General features: G+C 39.5%; 1 protein-coding gene across 1 annotated transcript; it reads right to left on the reverse strand.

Moving 5' to 3' along the window:
- Positions 1 to 17847: 17847 nt before the first annotated feature.
- LOC126812464 (serine protease hepsin) lies at positions 17848 to 21508 on the reverse strand. The gene is made up of 4 exons (XM_056098404.1): positions 21334 to 21508; positions 19621 to 19652; positions 18937 to 18991; positions 17848 to 17948 (listed from the first exon to the last, which is right to left on the reverse strand). The coding sequence occupies exons 1-4, from the start codon at positions 21506 to 21508 to the stop codon at positions 17848 to 17850; spliced, it is 363 nt and encodes a 120-aa protein (XP_055954379.1).
- Positions 21509 to 22187: the final 679 nt, after the last annotated feature.

Here is a 22187-nt window from a genome sequence, read left to right on the forward strand (position 1 = left end):
TACAGTTTCGGGTCAGTGTAAATGGAAATTAAGGGAGTTATAGGCCAGTAACATTTTTTGTAGTCAAATGAAGGCCTTAGGACGATCCGCTACAGTGACTGGAGCAAGGCGGAAGACATCATTAGTGGAACCATTTATAGGTAAATGAAAGCTAACCCTGTGGTAAAGTGGAACGAAAGATTTTAGCATGAAACTGGTACCCCAGAATACTGGCTGTAAGCTGGTTCTGTTGAGTACAGCAACATAATGTCGTGAATTCATGGTTAGTTCCCATGATCAACAAACAGATACTAAAACAAAATGCTTACCTGATTCACTGGTTGTCCCCCAACCAATTACAGTACATTCTTCCCCAGCGTTATGATCTCTACTAGCATAACAGATGGGGCTAATTTGGTCTGATTCCACTATGGTTTGGCTGTTCTGGAGAACGAGAATTGCGATGTCGTTTTGTATGGTGCTTGGATTATAGTTAGGATGTTCTATCTTAGCGGCAACGTCTAAGATAATGGATCCGGCTTCTGACGAACTTCGGTAATGGGATCCGAATTTGACAGACAGACGGTTGACGTTGCTTCCATCTCTGCAAGATGCAAGAGTTTTAATTATGTTATATTATGTACAGGATTTTCGAGACTTCAGACAACCGGCTTATACTCGACACCATGCCATCAATGACAGACCACTCATCCACCCAACCCTCTATAGCAGTACCGGAACAATTTGTTATCTATGTGAGTATCTTAAAGATGCATTATGGGAGATTCGATAAAGAGTTGGCAGTTCTCACTATAATAGTTAAAAACTAGATAATGTAAAGGCAATTTGCTGAAACTAAGCGTTTGAAATTTCCGCCTAGCCTCGATCATCATTACTAAATTCAGTACGATAAACAGCATAGTCTCGATTATCCATTTAATCGTTAAATCGTGAAGGAAAGTTATGCAGTAAATCGGCTCATAGCGATGCCATCTAGAGTTGATTATGGTCCGGATAGGTTAATTAATGTCTAATTAATAAATTAGATAACATTTCAGGCCTAAAGAAAGGCCTGCATTAGGAAGATTTAACTCTTGCATAATGTATGTTTAACTAGCTGTATATAAACAACGGTGGAGAGTTTAGTCAATCGATCCAAGGCTTGTTTGGTACCTTGAGTCCAACAAGCTCACCACAGATCTCAGTTGTGGATTTCGGTTCTAAAGTAGCACCCTTGATCATCTAGTTATACTTGAAATCGTCGTCGAAACGTTTTCGTCCAGAAAAAATCTGATTAAAATACAAATCTATATATCGTTTCGTTTTTTATACTTTCGGTGGCCAACACCACATGAAGATCTGACCGGTTGTGGTCAAAGGTCGCGTCAGAGGTCGTACGAACGGCTTTTGACCCTATGACGTCAGACATTAATTAATCAATCAGCGTTGACTTTTCTAGTGGTTCACCCACAGTTCCGTGCATCGCACGCCTAGAAGTCGCCGTAACAGATGGTTTCATTGGCTAACCCCTCACGCCATCCAGAGCGCAAGTTATATAACAACTCTTCCAGATCCTAGTGTAATACATAAAAATAAAATGAAATTTTGAACTATATAAAACGAAACGAAATAAGATCTGTGTTTTGATCAGATTGGTCCAGAAACAACACTTAATTGCCATTATCTTTATGGTCGTTTAAGGTACGCCTTGGATCAGTGGGAGTTTTCGGGGAAAGTGCAATCAAATTTAAACGTGAGGTAGGCGGCTCTCTTTATGTTGATGACTGTCAGGTGTTTTATGCAGCTTTTTAAAATTGTATTCAGCAATGGGCAACTGACAATGAATCTAAATCCAGACTGTTTTTTTACACAGAATGACACTTTCATTCTCGGGTTTGATATTTGATAAGAAATTATGATGTATCCCCCAATATCAAAAATCTCAATAAGAAATTCGAGTCCTTTTTAACACTGACGCAGGAGCCACGGTCTTGTTCAGTTCATATCAACCACTAACTTGACCAACGGCATGGAATCATGTGTGTGCCATGACAGGCGTACGCTAAAATTATTGCATCTCCCCCTCAATCATCTTTCATAAAACACAATATTTTAGACCCATATCGGTTCAAGCTTAAAGCTGTTCCATTCATCGATATTCGCATGCAACCCATGTTGGAGAGAGAGAGAGAGAAAGAGATTGGGTTTAACGTACACTCGACCAAACTAGGTCTTTTCGGGACTAACATATTGTTCAATTTTATTTCAATAATTCGCTTGCGTCGGGCGTCTTCAGCTGTGGGAGGAAACCAGGGGATCCGAAAAAAAACCACGAGGTTGGGCAGGCGACCCTACTCCTTGTCACGTACAACCGGGAGAGAGAGAGAGATTGGGTTTAACGTCCTCTCGACACAGTGACATACCCCATGATACAACGCGCACGCGCTAACCATTCGGCCACCCCAAAAGAATATGAGTTTGCTTTCGCACTTGTTTTTGAGCATTCTGGCTTTATGTCCGTTTTTTTATACATTACTTACGTGCAATGGGCAGCAGTGATGAAGTAATATGTTCCAGCTTTATTTTTTATCAAGGCACCTCCACAAATATGGCTACCGGAGCTTCGTAGGCTTCCCTAAAAATTATAATTTTTTTTTACTAAGCTTAAAGTAGCTAAGTCTCTAACTCAATATCATCAAAAATCTTCAACATTGAAAACACAAATTATTTGTCAATTTAAATCAACGTTGATGCTGTGATCTTAACGGAAAAAGATGGGCTTCTGATATCCAATATTTAAGACAAAATAAACATTTTACCATTGGTACACGAATCGTGTACCATAATGCGTTTCAGCCCCAGTTCTAGCAAGAGACGCGAGGAACGAGGCTAGACATATTGCACCAAAACAAACGGCGTATGTAGACTGGAATAACCAGGCGCTAGAAATTTGCATTCGATTGAGACTGCTGGCCTATTTCGCGGAACATAACTGATTTGAAATTAGAGTAAAAACGGAAACCATTGAATGTATATCAGTTTATATACATTTATATCACAGTATTATATGAGTTGCGACCCACTTGTTTCAATTTCTAGGTCCCAAATGTTAGCGATTTCGCTCCTTTAAACATTAAATGCCCTATTATGACGATTTGCAACAATTGGAGTAAAATATTAATGAGAAATTCCCGATCGATTGAAGTAAAAGTAAACTAAAAATCGTGAAATGTAAAGCTATATTCTTACAATCCATGGCCATTTATACAAGGGGCTGACTTCGGCTCCTCCGACAATAAAAGGGTTTGCTCCACGGGCAGACGTTACACCACAACCAGGCGCAGTAATTAGTGGTGCTGAACTTGGTGCAGCGGATGCTATAAATATTAAAACAAAAACATATTAAAACAGCGAAACTAATTAAGGCTATGCGAACTTTCCAAATGAAAACTAGTATCAAAACAAATGTGTTATAAAAAAATCGGGCAACGTGAAGTTGGCACGTTAATAGGGATTCAGGATTCGAATAACGAGCCAGCACGTTATTCGGGATTTGGGATTCGGCACTAAAACAGACCGGCCTACCTTGCATCCGACCATTGCCTCGCTACCTCCGACCGTAAGGGTAAGTGAACGTTGGGTGGCCGACTAGCACGGCGATGACCGTTTGTCAAGCGAGTAGGGTATTGACTGCTGGTTTGTTGGAGTGCACGGGGCAGCCCTCTCCAGCAATCGCCTGTTTTATTGCCGAATCCCGTTATTCGGGATTCGTCAGTAAAACAGACTGGCCTATCTTCCATCTATCTTCCATCCGACCATTTCCTCGCTACCCTCGACCGTAGGGATAAGTGAGCCTTTGGGTGGCTGACTAGGAACAGACGACCGTTTGTCAAGCGAGTAGGGTGTAGCAGTAAAACAGACCGACGTACCTTCCACCCGACCAATTCCTCGCTTCCTCCGACCGTAGAGGTAAGTGGACGTTGGGTGACCGACTAGCAAGGAGACAACCGTTTGTCAAGCGAGTAGGGTGTTGGCTGGTTTGTTGGGGTGCACTGGGTAGTCCTCTAAGCCCTGACCAATGTCATTGCCGAATCCCGGATAACGTGCTGACTCGTTATTCAGGATTCGCGAATAACGAATCACGAGCCAGTACGTTATTCAGGATTTGCTAGTAAAACAGACCGACATACCTTCCATCTGACCATTTCCTCGCTTCCCCCGCCCGTAGGGGTAGGTGAACGTTGGGTGACCGACTAGCAAGGAGACAACCGTTTGTCAAGCGAGTAGGGTGTTGGCTGGTTTGTTGGGGTGCACTGGGTAGTCCTCTCCCGCACTGACCAATGTCATTGCCGAATCCCGGATAACGTGCTGACTCGTTATTCAGGATTCGCGAATAACGAATAACGAGCCAGTACGTTATTCGGGATTCGGTAGTAAAACAGACCGACGTACCTTCCATCCGACCATGTCCTCGCTTCGCCCGCCCGTAAGGGTAGGTGAACGTTGGGTGACCGACTAGCAAGGAGACAACCGTTTGTCAAGTGAGTAGGGTGTTGACTCGTTTGTTGGCGTGCACGGGGCAGTCCTCTCCCGCACTCACCTATGTCATTGATTCGTGAATAACGAATAACGAGCATTCGCGAATAACGAGTCAGCGCGTTACTCATGATTCGGGATTCGCCACTAATCCCGAATAAGGTGCCAACAATAATGTCACCTTGCACAAAGATAACTGTGTCCAGCAGAAAATAGTACCGGAGAAATACGTTCTTCATATGACAAATATTACATCAAATCTATTTGTAATTTTCAATTATTTACGAAAAATACATCGAGACAATGTTATCCATTTTCAAATACAGAAAAATAAAAAAAACTGATTTAACCCCTACAATTGTTGTACTGTAACACAATAACAACCTTCACTAGTCGAACGAAATATGCGATTAGACATCATTATTTTCCTTCGTGTATGGTACAGACGGATTTTTTTCTTCTAAATTTGCTATCTTCTAAGTAAAATGGTAATTCTACTGCGCTGCCATTACTACAATATAAATTATGATTTTGAGCAAATATAATTAATAAAAACAATCCCAAAAAAAAAAATTAAAAACGAACCTGTGACTATGAGACAAAGCGCTAAAGCTAATAACCCTTCCATTATTTCCAGAATTCGACGTGACAGAACTAGGCCCCTGACTTGTTTATATATAAAAAAAATATGGACCATTTACATAATTGGGTCATAGTGTTTATCAGTCGATAAGAGTAGGAACAGAAGGCAGTACCCACAAATGGGCTAGGCACCGCGATTATCATGCTATAATCATTTACAGTTTGAATGTTGAAATCATTTTCTTCAGTCATTGCCCATACATTAACAGACCCGAAAACACACAAATAAACGAAACTTTGAGATCAATTTGGTTCAGTTAGGCCTAAACAATAACCTAATTTAGTTCTGAAACAACAACTTTTCTAAAATCTAGAAGCAGTTGCCCGCAACCGGGCGTTTTTAACCAGTTAGTCGGAACAGCAAATATGGGAACCCGTATAGTAGGGAACTTGGCCGAGACGAACTCATATTTCATTTATCAGAGAGAAAGAGAGCGGAGGGGGGGGGGGGATTTGGTGTCCAGTGCACTCAACAATAGGCTATACCCGGACCAACTGATATATTTTTATTTCAATAATTGGCGTATGTATTGAAATCTTCGGAATTGACAGGACTTAGCCAGTCCCGGTGAAAACCATTAATGTCGGGCAGGCGGCCCTACTCCATGACACGATGAAAAGCGCACATCTTTAAACAGAGACCGGTGACAAAACTGGTGTATAAACAATGAACGAAGAAGTGGGTAAAATGTATCTGACAGAAACCACGCATAAACAAACCAATCAGTAACGATTGAAGACACAAATGAACAACAGTTACAAACCAGTCTGTCACCAACAGGAGACACAGATGAACAGCAGTTACAAACATATATGTCACCAACGGAAGACACAGATGAACAGCAGTTACAAACAGATATGTCACCAACGGAAGACACAGATGAACAACGGTTATAAACCGGTTTGTCACCAACAGAAGACACAGATGAACAGTGGTTAAAAACCGGTCTGTCACCAACAGAATACACAGATGAACAACGGTTATAAACCGGTCTGTCACCAACAGAAGACACAGATGAACAACGGTTATAAACCGGTCTGTTACCAACAGAAGACACAGATGAACAGTGGTTAAAAACCGGTCTGTCACCAACAGAAGACACAGATGAACATTGGTTACAAATCGGTCTGTCACAAACAGAAGACACAGATGAACAGTGGTTAAAAACCGGCCTTTCGCCAACAGAAGACACAGATGAATAACGGTTATAAACCGGCCTTTCGCCAACAGAAGACACAGATGAACAGTGGTTAAAAATCGACCTGTGACCCAACAGATGAACAACGGTTACACATCGATCTGTCAGCTACGGAAGACACAGATGAAAACATCCAATCTTTCACGGGACCCGGGTAAACATATAGATAAACGAAACACTAACGTTAGAAACTACAGATGGACAAACAGCTAAAGAAACCCATATGATCAATTTACAGAGGCAGGTGTGTAAACGATACCGTCTTCATTAGCCTAGTTCGGAGCAGAACACTAGTAGGACGTTAAACCCCATTTCATTTCATTTCATTTCGTGTAAACGATAAAAACGCACCAGAAAAAATGGATCTAAATGGACACGACAAATAATACAAAAAGAAAGAACGAATAGATCTACAATGATACAATCGACACAAACTAGGTCTTTTCAGTACTATTTATATGGTACAATTTTATTTCAATAGGTCGCTTGTGCGTAAGGTCTTTAGTATAGTGGAAGGAAATCGAGGGATCCGGAGAAACCCCACGATGTTGGACAGGCAACCCTACGTACAGACAGGTAATCGAAACCAAGTCACAAGACTCAATGACAAATTTCATAAAGTCTGTCATTGAGTCAACTGGCGTGGTTTCGATTCCCCGGTTTTACGTGACAAGGAGTAGGGTCGCCTGTTTAGCCTCGTGGGTTTTCTCCGGGTCCTCCGGTTTCATCCCACTGCCAAAGAGAGAAATGGAATTTAACGTCCACTCGACACAAACTAGGTCATTTCGGGACTAACATGGTTTATTATTATTTCAATAATTCGCTTGAGCGTAGGGGTATTTAGCAGTGGGATGAAACCGGAGGACCCGGAGAAAACCCACAAGGTTAAACAGGCGACCCTACTCCTTGTCACGTACAACCGGGGATTCACAACCACGCCAGTTTACTCAATGACAGGCCTTATGATACAGCGCGCACGTGCTAAACATTCGATCATCTAACCCCACCAACTAAAGGAATTGTATAGAATAGATCGTATCTAACGATAACATACTGATGTGATATCAATAAAATGAGGTTAAACGTCCTACTGTTCTGTTCCGAATTGGGCTAATGAAGACGGACATACGCCATACAGTGTGCTATAAGGGAAAGTTTTTCTATAGCGGCACTATGGTTTACTCTTATATCGAATTCCAACTGTCAAGGGATCTTTTACGTGCACGCCAATGTGTACACGAGACCTCGGTTTTTCGTTTCATCGGAACGACTAGACAGCTGTCCTTGTCAGGGCTCCGTTCTGCATCACTGACAAGGGAGAACCACGCCGGAAAATCTGGATGAACTTTCTGGGCCAGTGCAAGCGAGCCACCGTTTTACCCACTTAGCCACCGTGATCCCCTTATGTGACATAACAATGTAACAGTATCAGACGAACGAATGGATACTGTAGTAAGGCAAACATACGAATAAAGAGGTAATGATAGGCGACACAGATAAGTGAATAGGTCAGTGACGATAACAAAGACGCCGACTGAATGGTCCAATCTGTTTTTAGAGGATTACGAAAGTCTTCTAATATCTCTGTAAAAGATGACTGTCATCAACACGTGACGGTACATCACGCGGCGTCAATCATTGGCTCAATGGCGCGTGCATTGTTTACATAAGACGTTAGTGATTCGGGCAGAATGGTGCTTTATACTCAGTTTAATACCTATTTACACCAAATAGAAAATAATTTTTACCTACAAATACTTCAAACGTCTATTTGTTTTTCTAATACATAACAAAAGTGTTTTAGAATTTAATTTGTCGGAGGGAAAACGTTTGCCGATGATTGCCGTTGCCAAGCCAATAAATCTCAATAGAGACGCCATAGACGCGTAGAGATTGTGATTAGCGCCGTGAGAAAGCGGTATAATCGCACAAGTCGCGGTAGGAAGACGACTTTTCTCAAGTTTGTAATTTTTGGGGACATTTTCTCGCGTTGTGGCCACGCTTGCCGGCGAATTTGTGCATTGTTTGGCCTCTGCACGATCGCAGCAGCGCAGTAAGGACGCCACCCCGGTCTGACGGGAGCATAAGAGGCTAATCTCGGGATAATTTAAGACTACGGATGTATTTTCTAGTCTCCGTATGAACGCCTCTGCGCAGTAAGAACGCCACCCAGTCTGGCGGGAGCATAGAAACTTATCTGTTGATCATTTAAGACTACGGATGGCCTTTTATATTATTTAATAGTTTGTGGCCTTGGTTGTTCTTTGGGTTTCGTCCTTGGTTTTCGCATCCCTTTCCGACCGTGTCAGAAGCCTCTGGGTGTGGCTGCGTTCGACGAATTGTGTGTCTGTGTTATGTCAAACATTCGCCTGAACATGGGTGCCCTCCATTTCTTCCACATGTTTTTCAGAAGTTACACTAGTTCTTGACCCTGGCTAATATTTGGTGTCCTTCAAATAGTTCAGTTTCCGCTTTATTAATAACACTTATTGGGGCACAATAACTCTGCTTTTAACTGAGATAGAATTTTTAAACTTAATTGATGAGAATTTTCGGCTTAGGTTAAGCAGAGTGATAAGCAACTTGATTGGTCGAGACTTTTTTTTTTTTTTTAAACAATATTTTTATTCATTAAATCTGAATTTGGATTGGGGAACAGGCTATGCCTATGTGTAACCCCTCTCTCTGATTTAGGTACATGTACACATTATAAATATTTACATACATACATACATAATTATAGAGCATATATGATACATCATGGATAATATAGAGACTTAGATGATTATACAGAGTGCAGGGCTTGGAATGACTTAAGAGTTGTTTATGGAGATTTAAATCTTTTTGATAAGGAAATAAATTGTTGGGACTTCTTGGAAAATAAGTGTGTTTATCTCTGGACTAAGTTTTGTTGACCCATACAACAGACAACTGATTGTTTTATGATTATGTTGAAGGTTATGGGTTGTCCGTTTTCTTGCATCTGAATATAAGTGGCATACGAGACTTTGACGCTTGAGAACTTATATAGGAGTATATAAGTTTCATTAGCCCAATAGGTGCAGCAGTGTAGGACGTTAAACCCCATTCTGTAGCCTCTATCGCTAAATTAGTAAAACAAAATTCTTAACCAACCGCCTAAAACTAATTCATCCAAAAAAGGAAAGGTAAGATGTCGGACAAAAAGATAAAACATAAATATATAGGTTGTTTTTTAAAATGTGGTTTTCTTGTTACAATTAATATATAGAACGAATTCTTATATTAAAATTATGTTATACAGGGTAAATCAAAGCTTAGCATTTGTTTGCAGAATAAGCAGAGAGAGAGAGAGAGAGAGAGAGAAATGGAGTTTAACGTCCACTCGACACAAACTAGGTCATTTCGGGACTAACATATGGTTTAATTTTATTTCAATAATTCGCTTGTGCGTAGGGGTCTTTATCAGTGGGGGAAAACCGGAGAAAACCCACGAGGTTGGACAGGCGACCCTACTCCTTGTCACGTACAAACGGGAATTCTAAACCACGCCAGTTGACTCAATGACAGGCCTTATGATACAGCGCGCACGTCCAACCCCCCAGAATAAGCAGAGCATATAGGCCCTTTTTATTTTTTCACGAAAACACTATTTACTATTTGAAATTTCTGAGCATGGTAAGAATTGGATTGTGCTGGCGTTTTTGGAAGAGGTGAGCAATCACTAGCTAAGTCAATGCTTAATTGGTGTCCATAAATGCAATGACTTATCTTATTTAATGACAACAAGCCAACAGTAAGATTGATGTCCCCCACGGAAATCCCAAAATAAATAGATGACACATATTAATTAATTGCACATTCTCCTTTATCAAAAATATTGAGCAATCAAACTGATTATCTATACTTCGTCTAAACATAAAATGTTCACGATCAAACCGAGTCAGGTTTTGAAGTACCTGGTAGTGAAACTATACTGTTTCATCACTCTGCATTATTTAGAATCAAACTTATCTTGTCTCAAAGCACCGACCAGTGAAATTGCTTAACTTTGCTTAGCTTCACCTAATGAACATCTGTACCTCAATTAAAAGCTGAGTTGTTATGTTCCAAAGTCTTGACCAATCAAATTGCTAAGCAGAAAATTCCCATAATCGAACTTAGATAGAATGAATCTATACTCAGAATTTCATCGCTCTCACCCAATTGGAACCAAAGTTATCGTGTTCCAAAGTCTCGACCAATCAAATTGTTTATATCTGCTTAACCTTACTGGAAAATGCGCATGACCAAACTCTGTCAAGGCATTCACCTAATAGACGCCCACACCAAATTTAAACATTTTACCTCAATTCCAAGGAGAGTTATTGTGTTCCCAAGTCTCGACCAATCACATTGCTTATAGCTCTGCTTACCCTGAGCAGAAAAGGTTCATTATCGCACGTAGTCAAGGTATTGATGCAATGAAACTATACACCAAGTTTCATCACTCTCACTTAATTGGAACTAAAGTTATCGTGCCCCAAAGCATAAACCAATCAAATTGCTTATCTCTGCTTAAATATCTTCCACCTCCATCGAGGCATTCGCCTAATAAACACCTACCAAGTTTGAATATTCTAGCTCAATTAGAAAGAAAGTTAATTTGTCACAAAAAGTGTAAAGGACAGACACATTTTAACCGTTTCCGAGGGACAAACACGTTCGTAGTAAAATGCCTAGGTTCATAACTCAACGTTATCAGTTTAAAACCGGTTTCTTCATATAACCGTCCATGGCTAGTACCTAAACAGCACCACATATGGACCTAAGTACAGCAACTGTTTCGTGTACCTGTGTTCCGCTATCAGTATTTCGCTTCTACAAACCCCATTTATTGTGTTTTCAACCTATATTTTAATCCTTCAATCGAGATAAGAACCTAATCTGATCCAAAAATATTTTAGTTCCTTTTTTTTTAATTTGGATCTGAAATTAAAGGTAGGAAATAGTTTTTAGCTGACATTAGAGAATCGAGGAGGACTGCTAATGAAGCATATATACACACACCAAAGAATCTCGAATTCCACTTTTTGGTTGTGAGAACGATGGGCGGATTCTCAAATATAGCTTTAAGGTGCTGGTGCGCCTAAAGATAAAACTATATCTATTTAAAACATTTCATTAAGTGACGAGTGATTGACAGCTGCGATTGTATACAGCACGAGAACACGGCTATGTATTGAGGCGATACGCAGTGGTTCACTGATAAAAACAAACCTGCAGGCCTCGGGTTTTCTTTTTCTCGGGTTATTTTCTTCAATCTTCCTTTCCCCAGCATAACTCTCCAGTCTCGTGATTTATCCTAAACTTAATTTGATGTTTTGAATGTTATGAATTGTTTTACTTATGGATGTACTATAATTATATGGCTGTTATTCATTATTGTTTGATAAAGATACCTGTAAGAGTATTGAAACGTTGTATGTAATAATCCAAGAAGTAAGTCCATACAGTTGTATTATTATGAACATTATACCTCTACTTGTAAAGTCATTCGCCAATATTTAAAAAAAGGTTGTTGACCCAAATCAGAGAGATTGCCTATTTTAAGCGTATACTGTCTATAATCAATTGTAATGTATCGCTGGTGTTAATCCCATTACGTTATGGTATTCTATAATCTACTAAGTGGGATGGGTTTGAGGTAAATAGATAGTCAGTGTCTGTTCTCAATGCCTATTCTTAACAATTATCAGAATAAAATGCGAGATTATCAGAATAAAAATATTGTTTCATGATAAAATGCAAGATTATCTGACAGATTGCAAAGGTTACACGTAGATAACGGCCGATAGCTGCTTACACGGCTTTATAAAATCATATTTCTGGTACAATAATAAATCTCTATATGTATAGCAGAACGTTTGTTTGTTTGTTTGTATGTTCGCTATAGGAAAATAAACAATCTGGTTAAAGTACAGATCTTATTTCGTTTCGTTCTTGATGGCGTGAGGGATTAGCCAATGAAACGGTCTGTTACAGCGAGTTCTTGGCGTGCGATCAGATGCACAGATCGTTTGTTAAAATACAGATCCTATTTCGTTTCGTTTTGATAGTTCAAAATTTCGTTTTATTCACTACACTAGGATCTGAAAGAGTTGTTATATAACCTGCGTTTTGGATGATGTGAGGGATTGGCCAATGAAACGGTCTGTTATTGCGTGTTCTTGGCGTATGATGCACGGGACTGTGGTTAACCCACTAGAAACTTCAACGCTGATTGATTAATCAAAGCCTGACGGCATGGGGTTAAACGCCGCTTGTACGACCCCTGGCGTGACCTCCATGTACAACTGGTCAAATCTTCATGTAGTGTAGTCCATCGAAAGTATAAAAAAAACGAAACGAAATATAGATCTGTATTTTAATCAGATTGGTAAACAAACGGCAAGATAAACATATTTACGGGGAATTTAAAGGTGCAATTTATTGTGCATTTGGTATAGTATTTTTGGTTAAATTAACAATTAATATAAACCAATTTATCCACTATGACACAACACTATTGGATGTATAGATGTCCAAGGGAGACAACTCTATTTGGAAATTAAATCTTGGAAGTTATTGACGGAAAGGTTAAATGAAATGAAATGGGGTTTAACGTCCTACTGTTCTGCTCCTAACCTGGGCTAATGAAGACGGGCATACGCCATACAGTGTGTTATGAGGGAAATTTTGCCCGGGCAGCGGCACTACGGCCTACTCTTATATAGAATTCCAACTGCCAAGGGATCTTTTACGTGCACGCCAATGTGTACACGGGACCTCGGTTTTTCGTCCCATCCGAACGACTAGACAGCTTTCCTTGTCAGCCCCTCCGTCCTGCATCACTGACAAGGGAGAACCACGCCGGAAAATCTGGATGAACTTTCTCGGCCAATGCAGGGGAAAGGTTAAAGCAATGCTGCTGTTTATTTTGTATTCGGTGCATTTTGCATTGATGCTTATTGTGTTCTTATGGATGCTAAAAAATGGAGATATACTCTACACGTCGCTGTTTCTTGATGAAGTAAAACAAAAAGTCATTTTAGTGTTTCTGGGGTTCTTAACATACTATGTCTCATTACATTGTTGTTTCAGTTTGTCGCCGTCCAGATTACAGAGATCTTTATATTGGATGACATCAAGTTTGCTTAATTCTTGGGGCATAAAAGTCATAAAGTTGTTTTTCCCACGTGTCAGTGGTACAGGACGGAGCGTCTGACAAGGACAGCTGTCTAGTCATTCGGATGGAACGAAAAACCGCGATCCCATGTATACATTTGCGTGCACGTCAAAGAACTCTTGGATCTACCCCCTATCTTAACTTAAACATGGTCATGCCGTATATTGTCATTTTGGTCAATAAGCCCCCCAATATGACTGCCGATGTGTTTGACCCCGTTTTTTTTAAAAGACAAATATGTAGAAAACCGCAACCTAAATAGATAATAAACATTGATTAATTTGTGACTGAACTGGAAAAGTATTGGACAGATTGCTAAGTTTACATAAAGATAAAGAATGACATATAAAACGGTTATATTAGTGAGTCAATGCGTCGGTGGTGTTCCTATAAATAAACTAACCTATAAAAGACATAATGACACAAACTATGACGCACGCAACAGAAGTTCCACATGCGTTGGTAGTGTTCCTATAAACTGACCTATAACAGACATAATGACAGAAACTATGACGCACGCAACAGAAGTTCCACATGCGTTGGTAGTGTTCCTATAAACTGACCTATAACAGACATAATGACAGAAACTATGACGCACGCAACAAAAGTTCCACATGCGTTGGTGGTGTTCCTATTAACTGACCTATAACAGACATAATGACAGAAACTATGACGCACTCAACAAAAGTTCCACATGCGTTGGTGGTGTTCCTATTAACTGACCTATAACAGACATAATGACAGAAACTATGACGCACGCAACAAAAGTTCCACATGCGTTGGTAGTGTTCCTATAAACTGACCTATAACAGACATAATGACAGAAACTATGACGCACTCAACAAAAGTTCCACATGCGTTGGTAGTGTTCCTATAAACTGACCTATAACAGACATAATGACAGAAACTATGACGCACGCTACAAAAGTTCCACATGCGTTGGTGGTGTTCCTGTTAACTGACCTATAACAGGTATAATGAAAGAAACTATGATGCACCCCAACTTCAATCTGATTTAAACACACATCCTATTTCGTTTCGTTTTTATAGTTCAAAATTTCGTTTTATTCGTCTTTACTTCACTAGGATCGGGAAGAGTTTTTATATTACCGGCGTTTTGGTTAAAATGAGGGATTAGCCAAAGAAACGGTCTGTTACGGCGAGTTCATGGCCTTTTGATGCACGTGACTCGGGGTAAACCACTAGAAACATCAAAGTTGTTTGATTAATCAATGTTTGGTCAAAAGCCGCTCGTATGACCCCTGACGCGACCTCACACTATAACTTGCTAGATCTGCATGCAGTCTAGGCCATCAAATGTATAAAAAAAACGAAACGAAATATAGATCTGTATTATAACCAGATTGACCCAAATTCAGCCATATTGGATTTATGAACTAATCTGATGGATTTACATTTTGAAAAATCCAGGTTGTATATTATAATTACCGGAACCTATGAGTGGCTGTCTGTGTCTGCGATATCACCCTAGGTGACAGCGAACGCTAAGCCCCAAGAAAGAAGAAGTTGTGGCTGACTAATGGATACAATTAAGATTCACTGGATTTATTTCGGAGGGAGGGGGAGGGGGGGACTTTCCGAAAGTCATGGATGAGAAGTTTGCTCAGTCAGTTACCATTTGGGATACTATTCGTGGAATTCCGGCTATCAATATCTTTTTACGTGCACATGAGATGATGTCATGTTTATGGTTAATCCAAGCCATTGGACGCACCACCTTTCTTGTATTTCCACCAGTGTCACTCCTGTCCACATCTCCCGTCAAAAGGCAACACCTAGTAACTCACGTTTTTCTTATTTTGAGAAAACAAAGGAAAATGTAATGAATGAATATTAAACCCCAGCTTATCCATTGATTTGACTATTGAGTTACTAGGTTTTTCTGTGGCATACTCGGCAAATGAAGGAAGTTGCTAGGTTGTGTCATGGGTGTAACTGCTTACAAAATCAAAAGATTGAAATTTAACTATTTCAACAACACGAAGCACATACCCCAGTGACTACAAACTTGGTCCTAACTCAATTTTGATATAAAAAAAAAGAAAGTGAGTTATTAGGTTTTGACTTTTGACGGTAGACATGGGGTTGGGCTATTGGATTTACTTTGGGATCTGAATAATGAAAACTTATCTTGAAAGTAGAAATAGACGCATAGCTGTCTTCAAATAGTGTAAAGTACCTAAATGGCAATTAGCGGACCCTATTCTGCGTACTCAGATGAGTAGATTTATCAAAATGACATCTGACCCTGAACTTCATGCATATGCAGATTTTGGACAGAAATTCAAATGCGTATGCAAGAGCTAAATCTGCCTATTGTAAGTCTTTCTTTAGGCCTGAAATGTTATATAAACTATTAACAAGATGACTAGTCATCAACATCCCGCGCCCTTGCACTTGTTTGGAAGAAATAAGGAAAAATAACTTGTTTATGCTACTGGTAATCAATATAAAAATGTATCAAATTTCGCAAACAGTGTCACTGGTCCTAATATTGTGGCCCTGTTTAGTAGATATTGCTCTCTATTTCTGAAAACAAATGACTGATTGCTATTTACTAGAAGATTTGAGATAATTTATGACATTAAGCTCTGGTTTTAAAAATTAGACATGACTACATAGAAAAAAGAGATATTTTGCAAGTGGAGGGAACTGGAGCTTTAGACAAATCTCATATTTAGACACATGGAATATCAATTCACAGAATTTCATACTCTGATCACAGTAGTTCGGCAAGGCAGGATCGCAACTCCCTGTAAGGTTTGCACAACAACCTTTGCCTACCTCAATTAGCTGCTGCATTTTAAACAATAAACTTCTATATCAGAAAATAAAATACTATAATAGGTTAATGTTTGTACAAAGTTTCAAAAAGATTTCTTGAACAGATAATAAAATATGCTCCAGAAACAAAATCAGGACGGAAGGCTGGATTTCAGAAAATAAAATAATGGGTAAAATTATTTTAAAGGTATCTTGAACAGTCAAATGTGTTTCCATGGAAACACATAAAATTATCAAATCTGAGAAATTCAAAATAAGTGTCATGAAGATATCTTGAACGATTTATGAGATATGCTCCGGAAACAAAATTGTACACCAAAAACTAAGTCAAATTTGTTTCCATGGAAACACACAAAATATCAATCCTAGAAATTCCTAAATAGCAAAAGACACAACTACTGTAATGGGTAGATGTCTGTACAAAGTTTCAAAAATATATCTTGAATGGTTTATGAGATATGCTCCGGAAACAAAATTGTACACCAAAAACTAAGTCAAATTTGTTTCCATGGAAACACACAAAATATCAGTCCCAGAAATTCCTAAATAGCAAAAGGCACAACTACTGTAATAGGTTGATGTGTGTGCAAAGTTTCAGAAAGATATCTTGAACGGTTTATGAGATATGCTCCGGAAACAAAATTATACACCAAAAACTAAGTCATATTTGTTTCCATGGAAACACAAAAAAAAAATAAATCCCAGAAATTCCTAAATAGCAAAAGGCATGACTACTGTAATAGGTTGATGTGTGTGCAACATTTCAGAAAGATATCTTGAACGGTTTATGAGATATGCTCAGGAAACAAAATTGTACACAAAAAAAATAAGTCATTTTTGTTTCCATGACAACACAAAAAAATATAAATCCCAGAAATTCCTAAATAGCAAAAGGCACAACTACTTTAATAAGTTGATATGTGTGCAAAGTTTCAGAAAGATATCTTGAACGGTTTATGAGATATGCTCCGGAAACGAAGTTGGACGGACGGGCGGACGGACGAACCCCATTTCAATATCCCTCCCTAACTTCGTTCGGCGCGGGATAATTAGACATTAAGTAACGTATCCAGACAATAATCAACTCTCGATGTCAACGCTAGCCTGCGATATTTGTTGGATTATGATCCGATTTGCTGCATAACTTTTCTTCTCGATTTAACGATTAAATGGATAATCGAGACTATGATTTTTGTCGTACCGACTTTAGTAATGATAACAGGGGCTATGCGGAACTTTTGATCGCTTATTTTCCGGTTCATAGTGGATCAATTTGACTGAAATTTTCAGCTAATTGCTTTTACATTATCTAGTTTTTAACTATTATAGTGAGAACTGCCAACTCGTTATCTAATCTCCCATAATGTATCTTTAAATTTACAGCATGGACACATCTAGTATTTTATAACACAACCAGTGAAATAAAAAGAAACATTTAATATGTATCTGAAAGCGATGCTTGTTTTCCATTCTGTTATTCTTGGTGGTAAGTTCGGCGATTTAATTGATTTGGTTATCCACCCAACTTCTAAGATTCCAGCAATCGGCGTAAACTCCTGGTTGACCAGGTCGAGCACATCCATAGCCCCAGCTCACAACACCTAAAATATTAAAACAAAATATCTTTAAAACAAAAGTGTATACTAGTTTACTTAAGACACATAAAATATACAGGTCTTTCCTTAGACCCGAAATGGTATCTAAATTGTTAATTAGACATTAGTTAACCTATCAAGACCATAATCAACTCTAGATGGCATCGCTAGCCTGCGATCTTCAGTGGATTATGAGCCGATTTACTGCATAACTTTCCTTGACGATTTAACGATTAAATGGATAATCGAGACTATGATGTTTATCGTACTGACTTTAGTAATGATGATCGAGGCTAGGCGGAAATTTTAATTGCTTAGTTCTCGGTTCATAGTGGATCAATTTGACTAAAATATTCAGCAAATTGCCTTTACGTTATCTAGTTTTTAACTAATATAGTGACAACTGCCAACACGTTATCGAATCTCCCATAATGTATCTTTAAAATATAGTACATGCGTTGAAAACTATATTATTAAAGTAAACCAACTATTAAAAATACAATTACATTATTCAAAAGCTAAATCTGACTATTGGAAGTCTTTTTTAAGGCCTGAAATGTTATATAAACTATTAATTAGACATTAATTAACTTATCCAAACTATAATCAACTCTCGATAGCATCTTATGTTTCGGATTTTCACTGGATTTGAATCCGATCTGCTGCTCAACGCTCATTGATGATTAAATTCAAAAATAGCTATTCGAGGCTATGTTTTTTTTATCGTACCGACTTTAGTAATGACGATCGAGGCTAGACCTAAAATTCAATCGCTAAATTTTCGGTTCAGAGTGGATCAATGTATCTTTAAATAAAACTATCTTATTAAAGTAAAACGTGAAAATAATAATAAAATATATTTGATTTCGCAAAATAACGCCCTAAAAATGAGAATGCATACTTAACACTATACCTGATACTAAGCGAGGTAGAGTTTTCTCGTTTATGGGGGGTCATTGTGACAGAGACAAGAGGACTTATCCAGACCACTTACCTACAAGTTCCCAGACATTGTTACGTTCACAGAAGAATGGTCCACCACTGTCGCCCTGTAAAAAGATAACACCACAATTAAACACAGAAAACCTAAACAGCGAAATAAACAAATAAGCCCTCACTGTCTGCCTTGAAGGCGAGGTTACTCTTTGGTTGGATGGCTGAATGGTTAGCGTGCGTGTGCTGTATCATGAAGTCTGTCATTGAGTCGACTGGCGTGGTTTCGATTCCCCGGTTGTACGTGACAAGGAGTAGGGTCGCCTGTCCAACTTCGTGGGTTTTCTCCAGGTTTTTCGGTTTCCTCCCACTGCGAAAGACCCCTACGCGCAAGCGAAGTATTGAAATAAAAATTAAACCATATGTTAGTCCTGAAATGACCTAGTTTGTATCGAGTGGACGTTAAAACCCATTTCTCTCTCTCTGTAACTCTTTGATTCGGGTGAAAATAAAAGTATCGGTAATGATGGTGAAATCTTTTTCGGCTATTATTGTTTCGATAATGTCATGTCAAGAGGTGTTGTCATTTTCCAACCTTGTGGATTTCCTCCCAGGTCTCTGGTTTACACTGACTTCAAAGCATCTATGCACTCAAGCGAAGTGTCAGCCATTCGAATATTTAGGGTTGAGTGGACATTAAACTAACTCTCTCTCTCTCTCTCGCGTGCGAAACTGACATATTTACCTGGCATGCGTCAAGACCTCCATTGTTCAATCCTGAACACAACATAGAGTTGGAGTAATAACTATTAGACCCGAGATCAGAACTGCATTTACTGTCAGATAGAATAGGTTTAGTTACTTCTTGTAGAGTACTGGATACAGATCCTGTAATGATTACAATTTTATGTTTTCAAATTGCCTTTCAGCGTTTTGCCTTCGGATTTTATTTACTCCATATGTTAAAGAGATAATTATCGACAATCCTTAAGTCACAGCTAATGATAGGAAATGAAATGGGGTTTAACGTCCTACTGTTCTGCTCCGAACTGGGCTAATGAAGACGGGCATACGCCATACAGGGTGCGATGAGGGACATTTTGCCCGGGCAGCGGCACTACGGCCTACTCTTATATCAAATTCCAACTGTAAAGGGATCTTTTACATACACGCCACTGTGTACACGGGACCTTGGTTTTTCGTCCCATTCGAATGACTAGACAACTGTCCTTGTCAGCCTCTCCGTCCTGCATCACTGACAAGGGAGAACCACGCCGGAAAATCTGGATGAACTTTTTGGCCAATCCAGGGATCGAACACACGACCTCTAGGCTAGCGAGCCGGTGTCTACTATGATAGGAAAGCAAACTCAAACGACCAGTAAAATACGTGGGGGGGGGGGGCGAATGGTTAGCGCGTGCGCGCTGTATCAGAAGGTCTGTCATTGAGTCAAATGGCGTGGTTTCGATTACCCGATTGCACGTGACAAGGAGTAGGGTCGCTTGTCCAACCTCGTGGGTTTTATTCGGGTTCTCCGGTTACCTCCCACTGCTAAAGACCTCTACGTGCAAGCGAATTATTGAAATAAAATTGAACCATATGTTAGTTCCAAAATGAATTACTTTGTTTCGAGTGGACATTAACCCCCCCCCCCACTCTCTCTCTCCCTCTGTCTCTCTCTCTCAGTCTCTCTCAGTAAAATGGATTTGCTACTAGAAGCAGTGTCAGATGTAACTATAGACATTGCGGGCTGGAGCCTACGGCGTCATTATATAAAGGGCCATCGGCCAAGGTGTGTACTATTTTTGACACTGCCATACGTACTGCCATCGTACTCGGCTTTGCTCTGATGTGTTTAAGCACTCTTTCGAGTATGGGGGAGATTTAAAGAGTCTAGGGTTACTTTTCATCTAAATTCACCGCTGACCAGAATCATTACATCTTTCAAGACACTTCAAGAGTGAGGTTTTGACAATATACACTTGCAAGATGGCGAATGGACGAGTATCGTTTGGATGCAAGACCGGGCGTCCCACTCGATGATCTGTTATTTATTGTGGGCCTGTCATTAGGCAGTTTGAGTCTATAATTTAATTGTTTCTGGTCATATTTTCAGATTAAAACATGCTTAGCGGACGGAATACATGTAGATTATCTTATTGTATTCGACGAAAGATAGGGGGGTTGGGTGGCTGAATGGTTAGCACGTGTAGCAAGGAGTAGGGTCGCCTGTCCAACCTCGTGGGTTTTCTCCGGGTCCTCCGGTTTCCTCCCACTGCTAAAGACCCCTACGCGCAAGCGAATTATTGAAATAAAATTAAACCATGTGTTAGTCCCGAAATGACCTAGTTTGTGTCGAGTGGACGTTAAACCCCATTTCTCTCTCTCTCTCTCTCTCTCTCTCTCTCTCTCTCTCGACGAAAGATAGCCAAAATAGCAAAAACAAGTATCCATTTACCTCCTTCGGTTAAAGTTCCCCAACCAATTACGGTACATTCTTCACCAGCGGTGTGATCCTGGTTAGCGAAACAGATTGGTCTGATGTAATCCGATTCTATTATAGTATTCTGGTTCTGTAAGGTCAGAACAGCGATATCGTTCTGGAAGGTATTTCTGTTGTATTGATTATGCATGGTGATTTTCTGGACGTCGAGGATGACTTTATTATTATCCGACGAGCTGTCCAGTCGGAAGTGAGCACCGAATTTTACAGACAAGACACTGGCACTGGAACCATCGCTGAAATATAATGACGTGGGAATCATTCAGTATTTCCTGACATTTAGAGAGAGAGAGAGAGAGAGAGAGAGAAAGAGAGAGAGAGATGGGGTTTAACGTCCACTCGACCCAAACTAGGTCATTTCGGGACTAACATATGGTTTCATTTTATTTCAATAATTCGCTTGCGCGTAGGGGTCTTTAGCAGTGGGAGGAAACCAGGAGATCCGAAAAAAACCATGAGGTTGGACAGACGACCCTACTCCTTGTCACGTACGTTTCGATACACGTACAGATATCTTTATCAAGCAAATAATACGATATCTGTATGTGTATCGAAACGTAGCATGTTAATAAATTCAGAAGTAGTATATCCATATAAGTGTTTTTAATTTGTGAAATCTACCTCTATATATGTCTTATAAGGATTATGAGAAGTGTCTACTCTTTATTTAAATCTTACATAATGCATCTTTAAAAATATTCTGTAGAAATCACTCCATCTTTTGGAGCAGACTGTCTTGTAAATTACTTTGTATTTATTATTTATTATTGTGGAACTTACACAAATTGCGCAGCAGTAATAAAGTCACA

Source organism: Patella vulgata, chromosome 2 (genome assembly GCF_932274485.2).
Source record: "Patella vulgata chromosome 2, xgPatVulg1.2, whole genome shotgun sequence".
In the NCBI taxonomy this organism is placed as follows: Eukaryota; Metazoa; Mollusca; class Gastropoda; family Patellidae; genus Patella; species Patella vulgata.